Here is a 27189-nt window from a genome sequence, read left to right as displayed (position 1 = left end):
TGAAGCCATTGCTGAAGCAGTCTCATATGCATCAACCCGAGTGGTGTGGCCGCTGCTGAGGATACCATAGGCCCCGCTAAGGGAAATGCTAACCGATGCGGCCTCAAACCCATAGGTAGAAGGACCGGTGCTTACGAAAGCAAGCCGCGACCGCAACGTTGCCATGGTCATGTTCTTGCAATGAGGACATGACTCATCCACGAACGATGTCTCTGCATGGGCAGTGCCCAGACACGTAAGACAGCGATTGAGGCTGAGAGATATTGACCGCAACCAGGAATAACACACAAACAGAAAGGCATCTTTAAATGACGTTCTGTGTGTGCCGCTCTTTTAGAAAGAAAATATACTCTTTTTAGAATATACTCTTTTAGTTGTTTCTGCCGAATCGCCCAGGGGCGTTCTCTGCACTCCACGGGTGCAGAGGGGGAGAAGCTGCTGAAATGTGCTGTAGAATCCAGCAGATGAGGTGAATGAACTTTGCGGATGAATTCAACTTCAATGAATTGAACCGCTCGGCTCCGAAGAGAAAATCTGAACGAGTGGTTGCATACCAGCTATTTTATACCGTATGTCCGGGGGAGTGGCATGCAAATTCCACTCGCCAATTCTCATTGGCCTTTTTTCAAAAAAGCAGAGGTGTTTGGGGCTCCCAAGAGTGACCCCTAGTGTCACTACATCGACACAACGTCGAGTGAGTGACAGATAGGGAAAAATAAAGCAATTATTCCCTTTGAGAAGTGTATTCTTTTTTAGGCTTGCATTGACTGAATGTGATTGAAGGCCTTGTTGGGCCTCATGTATTCAGATAGAAGACAAAGGCAGGCCTAACACAGTCGTAAAAACGTAACTTAAGCCCCCACCTTCTAAGTCGTAAATCTTACTGATAAAAATCGTCCAAAACAGACTACAGAGCCATGAAGCCTTGCCCTCTAAAGGATCGAGCTCTCAACTCCTATTGGATGAGGCACACAACAGAACGTCCCTCAAACATGACATCATCAGGACTTCAAATAATTCTGAAATGCTTCCAAAGTGGCTTCCAGTGACTTCGTTCACCGAATACGGACGTAGCTTTTTGCTGCTCTCCGGTGCAACCTCGTGGCATAAGGAAGTAATGTCCGACTTGAAACTGTAGCCATACAATCTCCATCTCGCTGGACGAGTTGAGATTACTCTGTGTTCAACCGAACACTCTAACGGATCTGAAGGAGACCGCCGAGCAATTCGGATCTTCATCCGTTGGCCTACAGAAGTGAAGAGGTTAAAGATTTCTCTTCCATCTTCAATCAAGTCGACATTTCTGAGTTCTCCGCCAGCCCGCCGAGAATCAACAGCCGTACCTCCCGCCGACAATCAACAGCCGTACCGCCCGCTGACAGCGCGAGGAAACGTCCTCTCGTCATCACACGAGCCTCAAGGAACCGGGTCAAAGTTAAAGGACGGAGGAAAACACATTCTACCTGTGTCCTCATGCGATTCAAGTAAGAGGTTTACGTCTGGGCAGAGATAGAATATTATAGCGTGTTATTCTTGTGTTTCAAGGTTTTTGCTTGTACAGTTTATGGATCGCCATGTCTGCTCATTATTAATACTCAGGGTATTAATTATCACGAATTTGTTATGCTGTATTGTGGTCCAACCAAATTGGACTGTTGTGCATTTTCGCCATCGCGGGTGAGACAGCAACTGAGTTCATCCATTAAAGAGTCAAATAACAAGGGACTTTTACGAGCCCCGCTCGTAAAACCGCGTCTCTGAGTGATGAACACGGCTGCTTTATCTCCAGCTATCGCGAAATCAGCTTTCGGGCTGTCACTTAATCATCTCTCTCTCTCTCTCTCACTAATCACACTGACACACACACACACACACACTGTCACACACACACCTTATGTGTTATAGGATTATTTTAGTTTCCATATCTAATCATATCACTGTTTAGTTTGTAGTTGTAAGTCGGAAGTTTATTGACTACATTGTATTAATTATTAATTGATATTACTGCATAAATAAACTTTGTTTGTATTACAAAGAGAAGTGTTTTGGTTTGTTTTACATAGGCCTGTGTCATGCTGACGGGATGTCAGTGCTCGGATTCAAACCTTCATTCATTGTTTTTTTTTCCCGAAAATCGATATTCTTCGGATGTCGATTTTCCTAAGAAAACAATCTAATATTGAGACTGTTTTAATATTCGGTTATTAGTCCCTGATTTCAGGGTGGTGCCCCATCAATGTTAATCCTTATTAATATTCTATTGATTTTTGATAATTGATAATTATCTTTGATTGAATTTGAATGATCAATAAGCTAGTGTTAATTTTAATTAATGTTTCATCGATGTTAACAATTAACGATTATCTTTGATAAGTGTTGATTTTAAAGGATTAAAAAAAGCTAACATTGATTCTCATCAATGTTCTATTGATTTTTGTAATTAATAATTATCTTTGATAATTATTAATTATTGCTAATAACCAAACTTGCTCCTAAACGTAGCACACTACATTTACTGGAGTCCCATATGAGGTTTTAATGAGTTAGATCCAATTAATTAATTATTAATATTGATTAATAACTACAGAAATAATTACCAATTATTTCTGATAGTAACACTGATCTAAACAACCAGTAAAGCCCTACAGCCTCTATAAGGAAACATTATTGAATATTTTTTTTTATATATGAAGAGTTTCCATAGCAGCATCTTCTTGTTCAGTCACCAGAATATACAGTTGAAGTCAGAAATGTACATACACCTTAGCCAAATACATTTAAACTCAGTTTTTCACAATTCCTGACATTTAATCATAGAAAACATTCCCTGCCTTAGGTCAGTTAGGATCACTACTTTATTTTAAGAATGTGAAATGCCAGAATAATAGTAGAGAGAATTATTTATTTCAGCTTTTATTTCTTTCATCACATTCCCAGTGGATCAGAAGTTTACATACACTTTGTTAGTATTTGGTAGCATTGCCTTTAAATTGTTTAACTTGGGTCAAACATTTTGGGTAGCCTTCCACATGCTTCTCACAATAAGTTGCTGGAATTTTGGCCCATTCCTCCAGACAGAACTGGTGTAACTATGTCAGGTTTGTAGGCCTCCTTGCTCGCACACACTTTTTCAGTTCTGCCCACAAATTTTCTATCAGATGAGATCAGGGTTTTGTGATAGCCATTCCAATACCTTGACTTTGTTGTCCTTAAGGCATTTTGCCACAACTTTTGAGGTATGCTTGGGGTCATTGTCCATTTGAAACACCCATTAGCAACTGAGCTTTAACTTCCTGACTGATGTCTTGAGATGTTGCTTCAATATACCCATATGTTTTCCTTCCTCATGATGCCATCTATTTTGTGAAGTGCACCAGTCCCTCCTGCTGCAAAGCACCCCCACAACATGATGCTGCCACCCCCATGCTTCACGGTTGGGATGGTGTCCTTCGGCTTCCATGCCTCACTCTTTTTCCTCCAAACGGTGGTCATTAAGGCCAAACAGTTCAATTTTTGTTTCATTAGACCAGAGGACAATTCTCCAAAAAGTAAGATATTTTTCCCCATGTGCACTCATTTTACTGTGGATATAGATACTTGTCTACCCGTTTCCTCCAGCATCTTCACATGGTCCTTTGCTGTTGTTCTGGGATTGATTTGCACTTTTCACACCAAACTACATTCATCTCTTGGAGACAGAATGTGTCTCTTTCCTAAGCAGTATGATGGCTGCGTGGTCCCATGGTGTTTATACTTGCATACTATTGTTTGTACAGATGAACGTGGTACCTTCAGGCATTTGGAAATTGCTCCCAAGGATGAACCAGACCTGTGGAGGTCCAAAAAAAAAATTTCTGAGGTCTTGGCTTCTTTCTTTTGATTTTCCCATGGTGTCAAGCAAAGAGGCACTGAGTTTGAAGGTAGGCCTTCAAATACATCCACAGGTATACCTCCAATTCATTACACCTCCTATCAGAAGCTAACTGGTTAATTGTCTAAAGGCTTTACATCATTTTTTGGAATTTTCCAAGCTGCTTAAAGGCACAGTTAACTTCGTGTATGTGAACTTCTGACCCACTGGAATTGTGATAGTCAATTAAAAGTGAAACAGTCTGTCTGTAAACAACTGTTGGAAAAATTACTAGTGTCATGCACAAAGTAGATGTCCTAAATAACTTGCGAAACTATGGTTTGCTAATATTAAGTCTGTGGAGTGGTTAAAACATTTGTTTTAATGACTTCAACCCAAGTGTATGTAAACCTCTGACTTAAACTGTACCATCAACGTGAAGTAAGATTTTTTCAGACAGAGGAGAGTACTTCTTAAATTTAAATTGGTTATTCTCTGTAGGAAATTACTTCCTTGTAGAAAGTCCTTATAGAAAGTGTTTTTTTCTTCTTTTTTTTTTCTTTTTTTTTTTTAAAGCTAGTGATAGAAAGAAAGTAAAACTCTTCTGCCTGGAGCATTTTTAGAGAGTTATTGACTGTCTGAAATCAGTTACTCAGCATAGAGTTTTAAATGTAGAAATGAATATTTCCTTGTGAATTTGGGAAGTGAATAGAAGCACCATATTTTATTATTGGGCAGCATTATGTAATTCATAAATCTGCTTGAGTAGTGCCATTGGATTGGTACTATAGCAGACTTAAAATTACTATACACCAGGGGCCTCAAACTACCTAGCAGAGTTTCATATGGTCCATCAGGTGTTCATAGTTTATCTTTTAATCTAGTCCGCTAGCCAATTTTAACTTTCAACATTTTGGAATTGTTCTTTTTACAGTCTCTATACTATTATACTGTAGCACAGGTGATGACAACAAACAAGCCTGTGTGCTTGCATCCATCAAAAAGGTTTGTTTGCTGTTTCCCAAATTGCTTGCTCATTCACTCATTCACAAATCCCTATACAATGAATGTCAAATAAACACAGAGCGATTTTGGACAGAGTGACTAACAAAGTTTGATTGCTCCCATTATGATAAACGGAGCTGTCCACACTGGAAGTGCCCATTGTGGCGATTCACATTCATTTGACAGACACACCATTTGGAATTCGCTGCACAGCCACATTATTTTACCTCGTTGGCTGAAATTAAATGGTTTTATTTACTAATATAAAATGGGTGAATTGTTTGCTATTTAATTTTAGTCTGATCTGTGTCAGGTAATAAATGAAAATAAAATAATATATGAAACATAATGCCTCAACTGATTGAAACTGACGCATCTCAGAGGGAGCAGTACGCAGATCATTGCGGTCAAGATACTACTGTCTCTCCCTTTAATTTAGCCAGTGCTGAGACATGAATTGTTGTGCTTAGTGATCATACAGCTGTGTGTTTAATGAATGCAAACCTGGCAGCTGTTGGGCCTCATGTATTCAGATAGAACACAAAGGCAGGCCTGACACAGTCGTAAAAACCTAACTCAGCCCCCCACATACTAAGTCGTAAATCTTACTGATAAAAATCGCGCCAAAATCAAACAAAGGGAGTCCAAAACAGACTACAAATCCCATGAAGCCTTGCTCACTAAAGGATCGAACTCTCAACTCCTATTGGATGAGGCACACAACAGAACGTCCCACAAACCATGACATCATCAGGAGTAGAAATACCTCTGAAATGCTTCCGGGATTTGCTTCCAGCAACTTTGCTTGCCGGGTGTAGACGCAGCTCATCGCTGCTCTCAGGTGCAGCTTCGTGGCACAAGGAAGTAAGGTCTGACTTGAAGCTGTGGCCATACAATCTCCATCTCGCTGGATGAGTTGAGATTACTCTGTGTTCAACCGAACACTCTAACGGATCCGAAGGAGACCGCCGAGCAATCCGTGAAGAGATTAAAGATTTCTCTTCCATCTTCAATCAAGTCAACATTTCTGAGTGCTCCACCAGCCGGCCGAGAATCAGCAGCCGTGCCCACCAACAGAGCGAGGAAACGGCCTCCCATCATCACCTGAGCCTCAAGGAACCGGGTCGGAGTTAAAGGACGGATGAACACACATTCTACGTCCTCATACGATTCAAGTAAGAGGTTTACGTCTGGGCAGAGATAGAATATTATAGTGTTATTCTTGTGTTTCAAGGTTTTTGCTTGTACAGTTTACGGACCGCCATGTCCGCTCATTATTAATACTCAGGGTATTAATTATCACAAATTTGTTTTGCTGTATTGTGGTCCAACCAAACTGGACTGTTGTGCATTTTTGCCATCGCGGGTGAGACCGGCAAACTGAGTTTATCCATTAAAGAGTCAAAGAACGCTGGACTCTGAGCGATAAACTAACAGCTGCTTTCTCTCCCACGATCGCGAAATCGGCTTTAGGGCCGTCACTTTATTCTCTCTCTCTCTCTCTCTCATACTAACCACACACACACACACACACCCTCATGTGTTATATGATTATTTTGATTAACATATCTAATCATATCACTGTTTAGTTTGTATTTGTATATTGACTGCATTGTATTTATTATTAATTGATATTACTGCATAAATAAACTTTGTTTATATTACAAAGAGAAGTGTTTTGGTTTGTTTTGCATATGCCTGTGTCATGCTGACGGGATGTCAGTGCTCGGATTCAAGCCTTCATTCATTGTTTTTTTTATTCCGAAATTCGATATTCTTCGGATGTTGACTTTCCTAAGAAAACAATCTAATATTGAGACTGTTATACTATCTGGTTATTAGTCCCTGATTCCAGGGTGGTGCCCCGTCAATGTTAATCCTTATTAATATTCTGTTGATTTTTGATCATTGATAATTATCTTTGATGATTGTTGAATTTGAATGATCAATAAGCTAGTGTTAATTTTAATTAATGTTTATCGATGTTAGCAATTAACAATTATCTTTGATAATTGTTGATTTAAAGGATTAAAAAAAAAAGCTAACACTGATTCTCATAAATGTTCTATTGATTTTAATAATTAATCATTATCTTTGATAATGATTAATTATTGCTAATAACCAAACCCGCTCCTAAACGTAGCGCACTACATTTACTGGAGCCCCATTTGAGGTTTTAATGAGTTAGATTCAATTAATTAATTTAAATATTAATTAATAACTAAAGAAATAATTATTAATTATTTCTGATAGTAACACTGATCTAAACAACCAGTAAAGCCCTACACAGCACACCAAACACAAAACACATAAGTGTTTTCCACCTTCCCCATAGCAAAGTATTCTATAAATACAGCTCTTCTCAACCAGGTGCTTGTTAATACAAACCCCAGAGTGTGTGATGAGAACTACTGTTTTGTGATATCACGTTCTGCTCTTCAGCAATGATTCCAGGAGAGATTTGGTTTTGATTAAATGGATTGTAAAGTGGTCAAAAAGAGACAGCAGATGGAGGAGTTATAGCAAACAGGTGAACTCAGTGTTGTCATGTTGTCTTTCATGAGGAGATTGAAGCATTGTTTGAAGGCTGTTCATCCGGGTTTGTTTCCTCTGTTTTGGAGTGGTGGAGTCCACAGAGGTTTCTTAAAAGGCTGCAGTGTTGACTACATTACCCAGAATCCCCATGGATGGGCTGCTGTGCTGAAAAACATCAGATGGCCTGGGACTCGCACCTTTGGTGGTGACAAGAGTTTGAAACGATGGTGCAGCATTAAAAGGCAAGAGACAAAACCCCTGTGATTAAACATAGGTGTAGAAAGTTTGCTGTTTTACCACTCATACAAGTTCTGTGGTGTCAGTGTTAAGTTAATAGACTTCACCCAGACTTTAAAAAGACACTTTAATGACAAAATCACAGAGAACTGAAAGCAGCTAATGTTTTTTTCTTTTTTTTTTTTTTTTTAACAACAGCATAAATTGTAACGTTTTGGCTAATTCAGTCTTTAATTTAAAGGAATAGTTCAACAAAAAATTAAAATTCTCTTTTCATTTACTCACCCGTATGCCATCCTGAATGTGTATGACTTTCTTTCTTCAGCAGAACACAAATAAAGAGCTCTTTTGGTCCATACAATGCAAGTGAATTGGGTGCCCAAATTTTGAGGCTCCAAAAATCAGGAATCAGGAACTAATAACCAGACAATATTACAGTCTCAATATAGGATTGTTCTCTTAGGAAGGTCGACGTCTGGAGATCATCGACATTCAAAAGGAAAACAATGAAGGCTTGAATCCGAGCACTGACATCCCCTGCCAGCCCTTGACACAGGTGTATGCAAAACCAACCAAAACACTTCTCTTTAAAGTATAACAAAGTTTATTGATACATTAATATCAAGTAATAACACTATGTAACACAATTTTTGTTCCTGGGTAGTAAGTGTTATTTCCTAATTGCTTATGCCTCAAAATAATAACTTTTTCTGACTTTATGTGAATGAAAAGACACAGATTTGCCAGTTTTCTCATTGGAAATAGGTACATTTAAAAATATCACTGTCTTGGTCACAAAAGCAAAGTTTGTGGGGAAAAATAGCCATTTTCTATACTTCTGAGGCATAAGCAATTAGGAAATAACACTTACTACCCAGTAAAAAAAAAAAAAAAAATCAATACAATTCAGTCAATTAACTTCCGACTTCCAACTACAAACTAAACAGTAACATGGTTAGATATGGTAACAAAATAAGCCTATAACACATGAGAGGAAGGTATTGTGTGTGTGTTTGAATGGGTGTGTGTGTGTGTGTGTGAGGAATTACACGCACAAAATGGCGGACGTGGCTCTCATGGAGAGTATGTCATGCAAGGTTTCTGGCCAGAGAATGTGGCTGCGAATGTGGGCAGAGAGAGGCTGGTTAATGCCGTCTGCCTGTTTAATGCGTGTCTCTGCTGGTACGATAACTTGGGGACAAAGCTGAGCTTTATCGCAAAGTTATCTACTAGCCAAATGTGTGTGCGGGTATGTTTGTGAGGGTTCGCGTTTGTGTGCAGTTAGTACGAGAGAGAGAGAAGAGTGATGGTTTCACGATCGTGGGAGAGAAAGCAGCTGTTAGTTTATCACTCAGAGACGCGGTAAATGGCTTGTAAACCATCCCACGGTCTTTGGTTCTTTAATGGATAAACTCAGTGTGCCGGTCTCACCAGCGATGGTGGAAATACACAACAGTCCAACGTGGTTCAAATCTACTGTGTATGGACTGCAACACAGCAAATCACATTCATGATAACAGTATGTTACAGTAATACATTGAGTATTATTAGCAGCAATGAGCGGACTTGGTGGTCCGTGAACTGTACAAGCAATAACCTTGACACACAAGAATAACACACTATAATAATCTATCTCTGCCCAGATGTAAACCTCTTACTTGAATCACATGAGGACGTGGGTAGAATGTGTGTTCGTCCGTCGTTTGACTCCGACTCGGTTCCTCGAAGCTCGGGTAATAATGGGAGGCCATTTCCTCGCTCTGTCGGCGGGCGGTACGGCTGCGGATTCTCGGTGGGCTGGCAGAGAAATCAACGAAGTCGACTCAGTTGAGGAGGGAAGAGAAATCTTCTTTCTTCACTTCTGCAGGCAAATGGATGAAGACACGGATTGCTCGGTGGTCTCCTTCGGATCTGTTAGCGTGTTCGGTGGAGAAATCTCAACTCGTCCAGCGAGATGGAGATTGTATGGCCACAGTTTCAAGTCATATGTTACTTCTTTTGCAACAAGGCTACACCTGAGAGCAGCAATGAGCTACGTCATGCAGCTGCATCTAGACACGGCACGTAATGTTGCTGGAAGCAATGCCCAGAAATATCTCAGAGGTTTTTCTACTCCCGATGACATCATGATTGAGGGTGTGTTCTGCCATCCACCTCATCCAATAGGAGTTGAGAGTTTGATCCTTCAGAATTTCACACATAGGTGTAAAGTGAGTGAGGCTTCATGGGATTTGTAGTCTGTTTTGGACTCCCTCTGTTTGATTTTGCCGTGGTTGTTATCAGTAAGGTTTTATGGCTGTATGTAGGCATCAGGCAGGCTTTACAACTGTGTGTAGGCCTGCCTTTGTCTTATATCTGAATGCATGAGGCCCAACATTGGTTTGCCATCACTCTTTTGGGGAATATTCTCTTATTCCAGCTCCCTCTTTCTGCGGCCGGGCTCACCGGTCCATGCATGATCCCCTCTACCGTGAGCAGTTTGCTTCAAATGGGGAGGGGAGAGAGAGAAAGGCAGAGGCCTCTCCTCCATTGCCTTATTCACGTGCATTCTCCCAGAATGACACAGAAAAAGACAATAGGGACAAAGGGGCCAATTTGTTCCCTTCCAACGACGAATTCTCTCACACAACGTTTTTTAATGGCGACAGCTTAAAACGCGCATGGTATCTCTTACGCATGCTTTGTTTGTCAGAAAATGGCGGCCTAGCTAGGCCTCAGAGCATGTCTGATGAGACTCGCGCTTTCGCTCAAGGGGGAGGGCGACAAACACGAGGAAGAATTCGATGTCCTTTTGCATCACTCCAATCCTTTCAGACACAAAGCCGAAATCCCAAATGGCTCCCACACACGGCGCTCCAAATCTGGAGGCCATGGAACTGGAACAAGTGGGGATAATGCATCGTGGTAAGAAATTGCGAGCCTCGAAAAGCACAGCTGTCCCCATTGGACCCTTGTAATGTTTGGAAAATCCCAATTAAAATTGCTCTGAAATTTACACTGTATAAATTATGTCCTTACCTGTTCACCACTCAAAAGGGAGAATTAATAATCCTCACTTCAATGTGAATTGCTATAAACAAACATGGGCTTAGAAACAATTGTGCACTGAAGAACAGATAATCTGACTCGATGTTGTGAAAGCGAGCACCTTTATGGAGCCTGTGACTTAGCTCCCTATGGGTATCAGCCAATAAATTGCCATGATTGTATAAGGGCTTCAGACACATGACACTCAGACAGTGTCCCCTAGCATTCATAAGCAACTTGAGTTCTTATGAAAAGGATCTTTAAAAGGTACATGACTACTGTGCAAGTGGGAGCTCAATCAAATAAAATACATTATTGCAGCCCCTGTCCATTAAAAATTCTAAGTAAATGCAACTTTTCATGATATATATGGCTTTTAAAATGTGACTTCTGTGGCAAAGACCCTTCTTTTTTGTCCGCAAAAGTACAAACGTCAATCTCAACCTATAGTAATAACTACAGAAGATTTCATGGACATAACTGATTCCATGTTCAGTCATGAATCTTTACATGGTGCAGCTGATTAATCCCTTGACATGTAATCTGTTAGCCAGTCAACTTGCAAGCTCACTTACTAACCTTTAAATTGCCTCAGTTGTTTGCAGGTAAGCCGGTTTCACTGCAGCGCACTGCAAGAGTTTTCTCTTTAAAACCCTCCTCCTCCCCAGCAGCACCTGTCTAGATCTGCTTCAAGGGAATTGTTTGTATGTATATCTAATTATGCAGCCACAGCATGACTAGCATGCTCAGCACAGCATGTCTGTGTATGTTCTAGCAGTAGCAAATCTTCATACTTGCTCTGCAGTGTAAACAGATTTACACCAAACCCCTCAAATTGTCATATCTTTTATAACACCTTATATATATTCAAAGATTTGTCATGTAACTTTATAGAGATATAGTCTGTGATATCTTGTGCATTTGTTACAAGTTGCACTAAAAAAATACATTAAAAAAAATCTTCAATATCTTTCAATTATTTAGTGCTGACCTTGTTGCACTCTGGTAACTTTGCCTCCCTAATATACATATATGCACCATCTGGGTCCCAGACATTGCATACTTGAAACCCAGTGAGATTGGAACTGGTTGGTTTCACCAGCTCTGGCATTTTGGTGAATAGGCTGAGATTAGCCTCACTCTAAATGTCTTTGTGTGGAAAGATATCAACACTCAAAGTAATTATGTTTTCTCTTTTACACATACATAACATATTCATAAGTACTGAGGAACTGATGTACTTGTCCTTTTACTTTGTCTCGAAGTCTTTGCCTGTACATCTGTATGGAGAAATATGACTGTGTTTGACTCTGAAGTCTTGTTCTGAGCACATTATTTATCATGCATGGCATGGATCTACTGTAATCAGCACCTAAGGGCTGACACTCTGTTATGAGACCAGCTGGGAGAATGTCAGTCTGATAACAGGAGCTTAGTTATTGCTCTGTCATGGCTATGCTACTGGTGTCAGGTACAGAATAGATACCCCACAAACACCAGCATTTCAGTTGATCTCTTCAGGTCAAGAGTTTTTTCCTCAAGAGAACTGGATTTAGGGTGACCATACGTCCTCTTTTTGCCAGACATGTCCTCTTTTTCGGACCTTAAAAAAAGCATCCGGCCGGGATTTCTAAATTTGCGAAAATGTCCGGCTTTAGTTCCATTATGATGTGCATCTGGTCTAATACTTCATTGTGTGTGCGCATATTTGCATTGCTTTAACCCCTCTTTGTAAGTCCCGCCTTCTTGTACACCAATTGGTCGATTATAAGAGGCTGGCAGCAACTATTGGCCAAATTCCTGCCTGTCAATCTCTCCGCGAATGCGCGAAGCGCTGTTGTGTTCGGCATCAAACAGTTGCTAGACAGTAGCAGCAAATGACAGCTGAGTGGAAACAATGCCCAAACGAAAGTGCAAATTTACAGAAGATTTGCACAAAATATTCCCATGCTTTCATCCAGGTCAAGATCCGTGGGAAGCAGAATGTATGACATGTGCTGGCACTTATGTGTCAGTTGCTAATAAAGGTGCAAGTGATTTAGAAACACACATTAGCTCTGCAAAGCATAAAGGGTCAGCAAAAGGTGAAAGTTCATCAGGTAAATTAACGGACTACTTTTTGCAACCAGGTAAAATTGTTATCACATTGCTTAATTTTCCATGGCCATTCAAAATAATAGTAATAGTAAATGAAGGTACAATCATGGCATCAAATATTTTATTTTAGTACTTGGATATTCAAAAGAATGTTGGACATTTTTATTTATTTATATATATTATTGTTATGCTAATAGAGTGTCTTTTTCACTGTATTAAAATTTGCATTCATAGTAACACTGTTTTGAACCCTATTATCCCCCCACCCCCCAACCGCGAAAAAACAAAACAAAAAAAATGTGTCCTCTTTTGGAAAACCAGAATATGGTCACCCTAACTGGTTTAGTCTGTTTTCTCTGCTGTTAGCTTTTTGTTTGCTCTCCTTTTTTTATTCTTACTTCTTCTGTACTGTTACCTCACATTGATCGTTTTTCTATCCCTTTTATTTCCCATCCCTGGGGCTCAGTTAAGGATTCTCACATTGCCTTTTATTTGGATGAGAAATCCATGGTTACTTTCGCACAGTCAGTTAATGGATTGACAACTTTTATATTTACTTTGTATTGTACTGTTGTATTCACTTGAATTGTGCTGTTCATACAAAAGCTTACATGAGCATATGAACAAATAAACAAGGACAAGCACTTTTCATTCTTGTGATAGCCATAAATAATGCAGTCGTTTACACAGCAGAAGCTAATCAAACTCACCCTCAAAGTTTTGGTGAGAGTCCTGAAATTTTATGGGTGTCACTTCAATTGTAGAGAGAATTTCTTTTTTTTTTTTTTTTTTTTCATAACTGAACTGTTTGTGAACAGAAGCATATTTAGCACTCTAAAACAGTACTGAAAACCATATTCTGATGCTGTCTGAATGTATCTGATGGTGGGCAGATGAAAGGCCGGGCACCTTACCTTTACTCAAACCCTTCATCAGAATCAAGCTTGCTTTCTCTCTTTCTTCTTCTCTCTTTGAAAACCTGACTCATCAATAACAAGTCGTTGGGACTGAATTACTCATTTGTCTTTGATGTCACTGTGGTCACAGTGTGGCACAGTGTGTGCATACCAATGACAAACTCTCTTGGCTTCTGTCCACCCTGCCAATTTTCTATTTTTACTAGAACAACCTGCAGTGAGACGGTCTTAATTATGTGGTACTTGATGAAAAGAGGTCATCATTTAATTAGACACATTTTAAAAAGTCTTGAACTCTCTCTAAATATTTTGTTGTATTTTCAAGCCTTCATAAATATTGCACCTTAAAGACATGAAGATCAAAATATAATACAATCAAAAGGTTATACACTAGGGCTGCACAAGTAATTGAATATGTAAGGATTACAGCTGACATAATTATCTAATCATAAAGTGTTGATTACAATATTCATATATAATAATATACAGTAGGTCTACTTCCATTGCGTCAACATTTTCCATTTACAAGTTGCTTATTTGCAGTGTTTGAGCATTGTAACCAATAACAGACGTGTCCAATTTGCACATGATTGCAAATCAGAGATGTTTAAATTAGATTATAAACCAAATTTGTGTGTGTGTGTGTGTTTTACTTCTGTTTGCGGTATACACAAATAAGTGCCATGGAACGTCGCCTGACATTCAGAAAGAAGCTTTATCACCAAAGCAAAAAGCATCTTCAGTAATTTGGAATTATTTTGGATTCACTAGATGTCTCACTGCTCGCTTGCAATGTAGACAGTGTAACAACTAATATACACTCTAAGCAAGCGGTGCGACAAAACTATAATTTTCCAGTTCTATTAAATTGATCATTTAGGCTGCGTCATTTGGTTTACTGATGTAAAGATGAAGTTACTGTTTACAAACAAGCACACCGCACGGCCACTTCCCAATTCTTTTGGCAGCCAGAAAAGAGCTGCGTTCAATGGCCGATTTGCAAAAATTGTGCTTAAAGTGCACCAAAAATTGGTTAGGTGGGGTTGAAACCCTTTAACCCCACAAACCCCTCATTGTTATCGCATCTGCTTAATTGACCCACAACTACTTTTGATATATTTGAAATTTTCACGAAGAAATCATACAAACTCTGATCGCAAACAGCTGTTTTTAATTTCCAAAGTGCAATCGCTGTGACAGAAATGCTGTAAGGTAAAATATAATATAATGATGATCTGTAATGATGGAGAGGCGGAAGCCGAGGAAGAATCCATATGCGGATGTTTATTCAAACAGTCCATCGAAATCCAAACACAGTGTCAGAAAAACAGGCAGTGAGGTCAAAAACACAGTAAAGCAGTCCAACCAGGCAAATAGGCAAAAGGGGAGATCCAAAAGAGAAGTCAAAACAAACAGGTCAAAACACTAGGCAATAAGGCAATGATATAAACGCTTGGTAAGGCAGATGAACTGGCAATACTTTGCAATATAGGAATGAGCATGCATGGCTTATATACTAGGCAAACAGGAAATGACAATACAGGAACTGATTTGGCAGGAAACAGGAAGTGACAGTTCAGAATTCAGGTGAGGGCTCCCTCTGGTGAGCAGGAGACCGCTCAGATGTTACATGATCTTAGATGATCAAAACCCATGGAAGATCTAACGGGAAGAATGGGACCCCATCTCCACCATCACAGTACATTGACTACTCTTTGTGAAAGGATAAAATATAAATTATGTCATAATGCTAAAATAATTTCTTAGCATTTATTTTGAATGCAGTACGTAACAATTGTTAAACGGCTGTTTGAACATGGTAATATTGAAGTCATATATTATTATTTACTTTATGTGGGTTAATAATTAAGCAGTAATTAAGGAGTATATTGTATGTCTAATGGTCATTTTAATTAATGTATGCCACATGTATCAGGCTTTAGAAGTGTGTTAAGCAAGGATGTACAGTATATTCATCAACCGTACATGTCCGACATAATCATAAGGCCTATTGAATCAAGTTAAAACTTTTTTTTTTTCTGATAATTCAGAAAGAACCTACATATTTTCTTTATTGTAAAATATAGTGTGGCAGCTGGGGCATGGTCAAGCGTCCGTCCGGAGAGAAAGCGGTAAGGGCGCTTGAACCTGAGCTAAATTATGTCTAGCGGCATAAAAAAGCCACACTGCCAGCAGACCGGAGTGAGAGTGTGGGTCGTGAAGGACTTCGTAAAGCTAAAGAGTGTTGTGACGCTAAAAAGTACTGTGAAGCTAAAGAGTATTGTGAAGTTAGAGAATACTGTGAAAGTGTGAAGCTGATGTGTTGTGGCAACCCTGGAAAAACCCTGTTACTTTATTAAAAAACCCTCCTACCTGAGGTGAAGAAACCTGGTTCCCCGTGTCCTCCTTGAGTAAATCTTCTACATATAGATATGCCTTTATAATAACTTTTATTAACATCAACAAATATTATGACATTATATATTGTGTAAAACATTAAAACTGCAGCGCTGGCCATATCGACAAAATCTGCTGCTCAAAAGAACCCGGAAGCACGGTCTCCTGCGGTGTGACGTCAGAGTAATTTCATCTATACAGCATAGTGTATACAGCACACAATAGCATGATTTGAGAATTCAGTTCTCAGCTAATTTTGGATGTGAAGCCTACATAAATTCTATGCAGTTACCCCTGTAAATTGTATTAATTGAAGATTGCAATTACATGATCAAGAGGAATAATATGCAGCCCTATTATCTACTTTAACATGAAATGTTCAAACTTTGTCCTTACTTTTCACAAGTAAAAACTGCAAAACTGTCCTTCATTCTTATAGAGAATTTGAGATAATTGAGAGAATTTCATTACTGTTCTTACAAAGTTTATTTATTAACCTTCCTTACTCAGATGTGATTGGCTTTGTCTAACAGTGAAACTGAGGACTAAAACGTGATTTTCATATTTATGAAATGATCAGTTGAATGAGGAGTGGAGCTCACATCTCTCAATATAATTGATTATAAGGGGAAGTGTGCTGGAGCCTGGACTACATTTTTTTTACAATCATACATATTTCATCTGAAGCCCAGAATTGCCTGCATATCATCACTTCCTCAGCAGGGTTCCTCAACTACTTCAAGCATTGTCAAAACACACCACAAATACAAAGCAACTTTGTAGAATGATGAAACGCTCGTCAGATTGTTCTTAACTCCCCTTATTTGCTTTCCTTGTTTTAAAAGACCTAATATTACACATTTTATAAAAAAAAAAAAAGTAAAAAAAAAAAATAATTTTTTTTTTTTTCGTTTCATCCCGTGTAGTGGCAGGCACAAGCAGGTAAGTCCTGGACAGCTGGCCAGGTGTATAGCTTGTGCATAGCGCATTTCACCTCCCCTGAGCTGAAGACGTGTGCTGTTGATTCCCAGTAGTGTTCACAAACTGTGTTCCCTGGATGATTTCCTCCGAGCCCTGTGGCAGACGAGTTTGCGGAGAAACTCGCTGCTGGCTCAGTACATATGTTAACTAAGCCCTGTACTGGGGTAGGTGCTCCGCATGTGTTGGTTCCACACTAGGTAACCCCATGCGATGTATATCTTCCGCTAATTCGTTTCCCTGTTGGTAAACTGCATCTTCCTTGGGCAGAGGCCCCCACCATGTTTGTAGAAACTCCTCCCCCATAGGGTAGGACCTACCAAAGGACTTCTCCACATGACATACTTCCGACAAAGCTTGGCAAGACCATGTGGCGTATTTCCACTCAAAATACCGCTTAAAAAGTGCTTTGTACCGCACATTGCTGGAAACTTGTCAAAATGATCAAAGATGTCCATCTAGTGCATGTTTACAAAGACCAACAATTAAAAATAGCACAGAGAGGAGCAAAAATGCGTTCTGCACGTGTTTATACTCAAAAGAGCAAGACACAGAATGGGGGTCTCATTTAAAAAGTTGTAACTTGAAATTGCGTCTTTTAAAAGCATGCGAGATACATGATAATGGTCAAAGCAGTTCATTTAATGCATGTTTATGTAGAAAAACATTTAGGAAGGTGTCATGTGTAAGTATGAATGTCCCTTGACAGATGAGGCCCATTTCTCTCCTCCTCACCTGTTATGACTGAGTGCCAATGGGCGGGGCCAATTGTTAGACTTAAATATTGTTGTAAAAGTGGTCGTTGATGTCTTGCTGTAGAGGCATTCTTTTGCTGATGTATTGGTCTTTGTGATGTAGGGCTTTACTGGTTGTTTAGATCAGTGTTACTATCAGAAATAATTAATAATTAATTAATAATTATTTTTGTAGTTATTAATTAATATTTAAATTAATCAATTGAATCTAACTCATTAAAACCTCATATGGGGCTCCAATAAATGTAGTGTGCTACGTTTAGGAGCAAGTTTGGTTATTAGCAATAATTAATAATTATCAAAGATAATTACTAATAATTAAAATCAATAGAACATTGATTTTAATCAATGTTAACTTTTTTAATCCTTTAAAATCAACAATTATCAAAGATAATCGTTAATTGTTAACATCGATGAAACATTAATTAAAATTAACACTAGCTTATTGATCATTCAAATTCAACAATCATCAAAGATAATTATCAATTATCAAAAATCAATAGAATATTAATAAGGATTAACATTGACGGGGCACCACCCTGGAATCAGGGACTAGTAACCAAATAGTAAAACAGTCTCAATATTAGATTGTTTTCTTAGGAAAATCGACATCCGAAGAATATCGATTTTCGGGAAAAAAACAATGAATGAAGGTTTGAATCCGAGCACTGACATCCCGTCAGCATGACACAGGCGTATGCAGAACAAACAAAAACACTTTTCTTTGTAATATAAACAAAGTTTATTTATGCAGTAATATCAATTAATAATTAATACAATGCAGCCAAAAAACTTCCGACTTACAACTACAAACTAAACAGTGGTATGATTAGATATGGAAATAAAATAATCCTATAACACATAAGGTGTGTGTGTGTGACAGTGTGTGTGTGTGTGTCAGTGTGGTTAGTGAGAGAGAGAGAGAGAGAGCGAGAGAGAGAGAGAGATGATTAAGTGACAGCCCTAAAGCCGATTTTGCGATAGTGGGAGAGAAAGCAGCTGTGTTCATCACTCAGAGACGCGGTTTTACGAGCAGGGCTCGTAAAAGTCCTGCGTTATTTGACTCTAATGGATGAACTTAATTTCTGTCTCACCCGCGATGGTGAAATTGCACAATTCAACTTGGTTGAACCACAATACAGCAAAACAAATTTGTGATAATTAATACCCTGAGTATTAATAATGAGCGGACATGGCGATCCGTAAACTGTACAAGCAAAAACCTTGAAACACAAGAATAACACGCTATAATATTCTATCTCTGCCCAGACGTAAACCTCTTACTTGAATCGCATGAGGACACAGGTAGAATGTGTTTTCCTCCATCCTTTAACTTTGACCCGGTTCCTTGAGGCTCGGGTGATGACGGGAGGCCGTTTCCTCGCTCTGTCGGCGGGCGGTACGGCTGTTGATTCTCGGCGGGCTGACGGAGAACTCAGAAATGTCAACTTGATTGAAGATGGAAGAGAAATCTTTAATCTCTTCACTTCTGTAGGCAAACGGATGAATATGCGAATTGCTCGGCGGTCTCCTTCGGATCCGTTAGAGTGTTTGGTTGACCACAGAGTAATCTCAACTCGTCCAGCGAGATGGAGATTGTATGGCTACAGTTTCAAGTCGGACATTACTTCCTTGTGCCACGAGGTTGCACCGGAGAGCAGCAAAAAAAAGCTACGTCTATATTCAGTGAACAAAGTCGCTGGAAGCGAATTCTGGAAGCATTTCAGAATTATTTCAACTCCTGATGATGTCATGTTTGAGGGACTTTCTGTTGTGTGCCTCATCCAATAGGAGTTGAGAGCTCGATCCTTTAGTGAGCAAGGCTTCATGGATCTGTAGTCTGTTTTGGACTCCCTTTGTTTGATTTTGGCGCGATTTTTTTATCAGTAAAATTTACGACTTAGAAGGTGGGGGCTTGAGTTATGTTTTTACGACTGTGTTAGGCCTGCCTTTGTCTTCTATCTGAATACATGAGGCCCAACAGTGACATCACAAAATCCACAAATTTCAAACAAGCCATTTTTGCATTGGACAATCACTGCTTTGTTCATTAGATGTGCAATTGCAATGTTCTGTTTTCACAAATTATGTGGGTCAAGGTGCAGTTGCTTTCAGGATCAGTGAAAACATATGTTAATGGCCTGTGGTTAGCCACTGAGGCCCTGTGAATGATACTGCTAATGATCAAGCACATATTGAATATCACAAGGTTCACCGTGTGATCAGATTAGTGCAAAGTAGGAGGCTGGAAGCTGCACTTTAGGAACATTACACAGGTGGTAATGTGGCGGAGGTCTGTTATTTTCTCCACAAAGTGAGAAGAGTCAATTTGTGTGAGAGGGCACCTTTGGGTCTCAGAGAGGAAGGATGATGAGCCAAGACATGTACACGATAGCCTATGGCCGGTTTGTTGTTACCTTTGTTGTTACCAGCCACGTGGCCATCAACACAATTCAGTGTTATTTATTTACTTGTTCATTTATCTATTCATTCATTCATCTATTTTATGCAGTTATTTATAATTGTTGATTAATATACAAATACATAAACCTGAAATGTAGCTGGTATTAAATTCTTACGGCTTCTAACGATGCTCATAGTGCTCTACGATTATTCCAGAGCACTCGTAAATCTACGACCATTTTCAAGTTCTACAAAAGTTATGATGGCTTTGGGAAATGGTATGGATTCTACGATTTACTTAGACTTACAGTGCTTTTGGGAAACAAGGTCATGATCAGGTACCTTGTAAAAGAAATAAACTTCAGTAACTCTTCTAACACTGGAAGCATTCAGATGGATATGTAGAGTGGAAGATGCTACACAGTCAGGAACAGCACGAGGTTTGACAGACTTTCCAATATTTTATTCTTCATTAGTTATTCTGGTATTCGGAATAATATTATCTAACCTGCTTTCCTCGTAATACTGCACTGTGACTGGATGAACCAAGTTTCTGAACACCAAATAGGCATCATTGATGTGCAAATGTGGGTAGTTATGTGTGCATATGTTCAGATGTATTCATATGTCAGAAGGTTGCAGATATACGGGATGAGTCGTTTGTGCAGCAAAATTTCAATAAATGTTCTTTTTTCACTAGAGAAGAAGTTTTGAGTTCAGAAAGTACAATGTGGTTTCATAGTACAATTAACTCTTCAATCTCAAAAGATAAAGGAAAATATGATTCATTGATATGAGATGTCTCCCTGTTTGTAAATGAAGCTCATTCACCAGGTAATTACATATATAGGATGAAACTGAAGCAGAAATGGAGAGATGGTTTCACAAGGTGTAAAATCAGTCACATTGACAATGTGCTTAAAAAGATGTGTCCCTTTGAGTAACCTTTACTTTGAAAGACAATGTGTGTGCGACTGCCAGAATAAACCATCATGCAGGAAAAAGAATGCTGCAGAGGTTAACCTTTGAGTGCAAAGTTGCTTTGATGGTTGAGACATGACTCTAGAGTTGTTCCTTAAGGGCATAAAGCTGATAGGCTGCTGACCTCTGGTTGGAAAGGGCACTATGACTGTAGCACACTATTTTCTATCCTGCCTCAGCACTGTAATCCCAGAGCTTAGCATGTCACATATGTTTACGACTGATTGGCTCAGACAGGTCCACTGTCCATGGATAGGAACTGCGTTTAGCCTCCGAAAACCCTGCTAACACACCTTGACCAAGAGCAGTGATGGGGACAATCTGCTATTTGATATAACTAATAACTTGATGGCCTTTGGGATGCTTTTACAACTTTGACTTGTTTTGGAATTATGTGCAAACATGTAAAAAAAATTAGCTGCTCGACCACTAATAGAAATGCTTGTTTTGCATTTTTCAAGTTTAAAACTTTTTTTTATTTTTAATTATGCCATCAGCATAATAAATATTGACATGAATTTGAAAATGTTTTAGTATTTGGTGTGTCTCCCTTTTGCTTAAATGGGCTGGCATGGACTCCACATGTTTGTGCAAAACCTGATGTTTCATGTTATTCCAGCATGATTTGAGAATGTCCCAAAGAGCTTCTTGTGTACTTAAATGGAAGCAAGGAAATCTGACCTTTTGTAGAAAGGAGCTTAACAACCTATCCAACCATTCAACTGTTAGACTACTTAGGACACTAACTTGGTAATTGATCACATACTGTATTTCCTTATTATTTCAAAACTAAAATTTGTATCCTCTTTTTGATGTGTCTGTGCAGGGTTCTTTGGTCAGAATGGCTTCTATGGACCCTGTGAACATAAGTACTGTGGTTTGGGGAAGCACTGTGTGGTTGACAGAGAAACGGGTGAAGGAGAATGCCAATGTCTGGAACGCTGCAAACCACATTACAGACCTGTGTGCGGATCTGATGGCAAACTCTACCAGAACCATTGTGAACTTCACAGAGCATCCTGCGTGGCCCATCAGAGAATAACCATCATGCACAGTGAGGAGTGTTTCTACAAAGGTATGGAACCTGCATGATGTTTGCACATGCATTATGGTATACTGTCCATCATGATCCAACTGCATACTGTCAATAAGACTGATGCCTTTTTTTGTTTGTGTATTGTTTGTTAAACCAGTGGTGAGTTGCAACCCCAAAATCACAGGTCATTTCTTATAGGGTTGTGAGCCGAAGGGAAAAACTATGCTAGATTTCAGTAATAAAATGCAACTAGCAACATAACCATGTTAAAGGGGTCTTGACATACTCCTTTAACCATTACCATATTTAGGATAGCATATATCAGGGTTTTCAAAGTCTTAAAGGTGTCATGCATTTAATTTTTATTTTATTTTATAATGTTGACTGAGGTCCACTTATAATGTTAGTAAGATTTTTCAGCAAAAATAGTCATAATTTAGGAATAATTAGTCATTTTCTATCCTGTTTTTGGCCCTCTGATTAAAAAGCTCAGTTTTCGGGTTGTGTCTCCTTTAAGACTTCAATATAAATGCCCACTGCTATGATTGGGTAACATCTTTGCATATGAAAAAAGTGTCAATGCCCCCGCCTTTATGTGTGTGGAATTGTTTTGAAAAGTTTGGATGGTTAAAAATGGCAACCGGAGGAATTTAGCCATACATGTTTGAGCCAGAGTCAGATCCCAAATCTGAAGAAAATGAACCCCCTCCACAAACACCACGGATACTGCAGTATGTTACAGTGTGGTAAGTAATCACTCTAATTTATATTTATTCCTTGTTTATTTGTGTAATAGGTATTACATTTTATTCTCATTTAAACAAAGACGTGACATAACAGTGTTTAACTTGTTACATAGTTGGGGCATTTTCCAACGTTAAAACATTTTTGTGTTTTACAAATGCTTTGTAACATATGACAGTGTCAACTAAAGTTTAAATACTTGGTGCTAGCACATTTATAACTGTCAAAGAATATACTTATGGTGCAACATGTAAACGTATACAGGATAAAACTTACTGGTGTTTGTTGCACTGTTGTTCTTCGTATATATTCATCGTTCATCATATATTCAGTGTAGTGACAAATGCATACGTTGTTCATTGAGTCATGTTTTCATTAAAAAGGAAAGAAATTGTCTAAATAGATTGCTATCAATACTCTATAGGTGCATCTGTGGCACTCTGAAAGCAATATTCAAGGAAAACAATGAGAACATGCTACGGGCGATTATTATTGAAAGCTGGATGCGACAAGATACATGAAGCACGCATTAAAACTAATACACATGTTCGACTGAAATCACTAGGATTAAATCAAAAGAAAACTAAACAACATAAATTCAGCGAATAGTTTCTCATGAATAGTTCTAATATTAAGCTTGGAAATGTTGGTGAAAACATTCAAATTCTCAGTACATATCTAACAGTCTGTAACATATGAAGCAATACAATTAACATGGATACTCACACTTGTCTGTTGCGACATTACTGTCAGGTCCAATATAGTTAGCACTGCATCAACTTTTAATTTAAGTTTCTCTGCAAAGCCTGCATCGAACTGTGTTGTTTGAAAAAGAATCCACAGTAAAATGAAGCGAACAAACAAACACTCTTAATGACGCGATCTGGGACTTCATTAAAAATAAACGTCAGCCACTCTTTCCTAATGTTAGGATCATTAGGAATCAAATGCAGAGTCTAATTTCCCACAACCTGGCACTGCACAGCATGTTGAAAACTTTGCAGGCATCTCGAACCTCTTGTTGCTCCTATAATCCCTGTGTTTATCCCTGCTATGCCGACTCTCTTCTCGTCACCGCTCTAACCACGAACCTGTGGGCTGGCCAAAGAGGCGATGATGAAGAAGTAGGCGTCGACCTGTTTATGCAGAGGCAGACTTGTGCTGGTGTATTCATCTCTATTACATAATACAGACGAGGAAGTAGAAAACTAGTCATTTAGGAATATTGGTTTCAATAAAGCCTTTTTTTTTTTTTGTTTTTTTTTTTGACTAACGAATAAGTTTTGAGTTCTGAAACTTACAGTATGTTTTTATAGTACTATGACCTCTTATATGTCAATTCATGTCCCCTTTAAACAGTAAGCCACCCCTCAAATGTTATATTATCAAAATTCATTCATCATCTTTTCAGGTGCTGGAGCAATTCACTAATGATGATCAATAACCTTAAATTCAGTCTGGCAGACTCTTTCAATGATGCATCATACACTGGTGTGTGATTAACGGCTATACATATTTATATTAAAATATCAAACTGTTTAATTAAAATTAAAATATATTTAATTTGCTGAATAGTTGCTTTGTGGTCTTTCATTGTTAAAAGATGCATTATAAGTACAGCACGTCATGATGTATGCAGCCAGGTAATGTAGATGTGTTCTTCTGACAAATTTATTTTCCAAGAAAGAGAGAGGCTGATTTATTCTGCACAATAAGCAAGATACGATGCCCAGAAATAATAGAGAAATCAAATAGTTTTCCTTTACTGCAACATTTCTTGAAAAGTACTCATTAATAAAACCACTGTGCAGTGAACTGTACATATCCCTAAAAAGGGCAAGGACATAAAGAACTATTGCTATTTTCTAACGCATTAGGGCCTAAATAATACATTTCCATTTTTCTTCTTCAAAATATTGCTATTTTTGTCAATTTTACAGCTTGTAGAAATCCTGAAAATAACATTAAAAGGATAGGAACATTTGCCCCGAGGTCAGCTGTCTTCTCGAAAAACGTACTTTAAGATACAGATTGCAAGTTGATGCCAGGGTTAATATACAAAGTTACATGATCTAAGTATTTACAGGGACATCCTAAAGTGCAAAATTCTCAGCCATCACTAAGTTAGTTCTTTACTCCATCAACACAAGCATAGGAGATACACTGGCAACCATTTGCATCAGCAGTGTTTATTCCACTATATAAATACTATGGTTCGCCATATAACAGGAATAAACACTGCTGATGCACACCACACACACACCTTTGAGATTGTTCCTACACCTCAGAGTTTCATCCAAGCATAGACACTCCACCATTGCAAATGACACCTTTCAAAGTTTTACGGAAGGCACTACAACACCTGATTGCAAAATGCCCTCTGAATATTCATGATTTGTGTTGTTTACTTTGTTTTAATAGCATTTTCTGTGCATTCACAGACACAGAGCGCCCTGCAGGATATTATTATAATTTATTTTTTTTATTTATTTTTCCATTAATCGCATGTGTGGTTTTAGATAATGCTGTCTTTGTTCACCTAAATTGAAAACTTTGAAGATAAAACAGCAGAAAGTAGCTAATTGTAGAGATGATTGCATTGGATAATTATGCACTCTAATTATCAGCAGTGTATCAAATATGCCCTAATGGTTTTCACAAAGGCAGGTGCACTCCCGCTGTAATTTTTGTGCTGATTTTCGGGAGATTTGAGAGTATAAAGGCAGCATGTTTGCGTTCTTATCGCCCTGAGAGGAAAATATTATTCTGCATTGGCCTTTTCATAATAAAACCACTAAGAAATGAGAACTGTTATCTGAACTACACTCTTTGTTTCTTAGCTGTCAGGGAAAGAAGTGGACAGCTGATGAGCTAAGGTGGAGAATTTTCATTCTGGGTGTGGGAAATTCTCAACCACACCAGCCTATCCTGTTTTCTCCTGTCACTCAACCTTTTTTCTCTCTCTCCCTTGAAAACAGGAGTGGAGCAGACAATCAATTTTAACAGAATTAAATCAGACTGGAACAAGGCGTACAATAACACAGACAAATCAAATGTAAACAGTGTATAAAACGGGGCAAATTCATTTAACAGTTGCACTTGCGCATGATGTTTTAGTTATAAAAGCTGTGCCTATCCACCAAAGGTTAAACTCCATGAAAGAATGCAGCAAATCCATTTATTTCAATGAGGATATGACTTGTAAATAGGAGTGAGCAGCAAAGATATTATCTGTAACTGTATCTGTTGCAATGGCAAAATTATCTGTATCCGTTTTCTTTAAAAAAAAAAAAATATTTACAGTATAATGTATATGAACAGTACTCTCCGCTATGACTTTTGTGCAGTACTGTACATATATACTAAATATACTATGTACACATAATATATAGCTAAATTATACTGGCACATGTGAATTTATTGTAAAGCCAGAGGATGATGGACACCCCCAGCTGAGTCTTGTTCCTCTCAAAGTTTTTTCTCTCAACTAACTACATCTTATGGATTGTTTCCCCTTGCCATAGTCGCCTTTGGCTTGCTCACTGGGGGGGCTTAAAGACATCTAGGCAGTTCACTGGGGACTTTTTAAATGCTATTGAATTAAACACTGGCCTCTACAGCATTCCTATTAAAGAACTCATGTGCATTTAGGTGTTACTGAGTTTATAATGATTGCTGATCAAGAGGTGAACATATGCAAGGTTTCGGAAGTAATAAACAGAATTAAAATAACCAGCAACTGACATATGCTGAAAAACCAGCACTGCTGGTCACAATCTTATGTTGTATTTTGTGTGCTGGTCCCTCAGCATGGGATGCTGATGTGCTGGTGTCCCCACCAGGCTTTTTAACTAGCTTAACCAACTTCACCTAAAAGACCATGCTGGTAAACCAACTTCACCAGCTAACTTTGCTGGCATTTTTGCACCATTATCTGATTGACATTATTATTAGTGAATACGGTGCTAATACAACCCAAACAGCATGTACAAATAAATGACACTATCAGCAGGCATAATTAATTCCTAGTGAATTCCCCCTGTATGTGTTTAGATGTCAGCCATTTCTGCAGCAGTGGCCACTTTAGTGCCAAAGCACTACATACTAGTCTTCTCTAATGGATCATTTATACTCAAAATTCCGTGTCTGTATCACTCCAATAATTTTCCCCTCTCACAGGGCATTTGATTGTCCATCCAGGCAGTGTTTTCAAATACTGATATTGAC

The 27189-nt window shown here is 38.6% G+C and overlaps 1 protein-coding gene across 2 annotated transcripts in view; it reads left to right on the top strand.

Annotated features, from left to right (window-relative positions):
• The window catches only part of LOC127413035 (follistatin-related protein 5-like), a 251700-nt gene that overhangs the window by 48447 nt on the left and 176064 nt on the right, over positions 1-27189 (top strand). For both annotated transcript variants that reach the window (XM_051649838.1, XM_051649837.1), the window contains exon 4: positions 22009-22257. In XM_051649838.1, the coding sequence (XP_051505798.1) occupies positions 22009-22257 (249 nt within the window). The remainder of the gene's footprint in view (positions 1-22008; positions 22258-27189) is intronic.

The sequence above is a fragment of the Myxocyprinus asiaticus genome, chromosome 22 (assembly GCF_019703515.2).
Source record: "Myxocyprinus asiaticus isolate MX2 ecotype Aquarium Trade chromosome 22, UBuf_Myxa_2, whole genome shotgun sequence".
Taxonomy (NCBI): domain Eukaryota; kingdom Metazoa; phylum Chordata; class Actinopteri; order Cypriniformes; family Catostomidae; genus Myxocyprinus; species Myxocyprinus asiaticus.
Note: the sequence above shows the minus strand (reverse complement) of the source record. Positions and strands in the feature narration are given on the sequence as shown.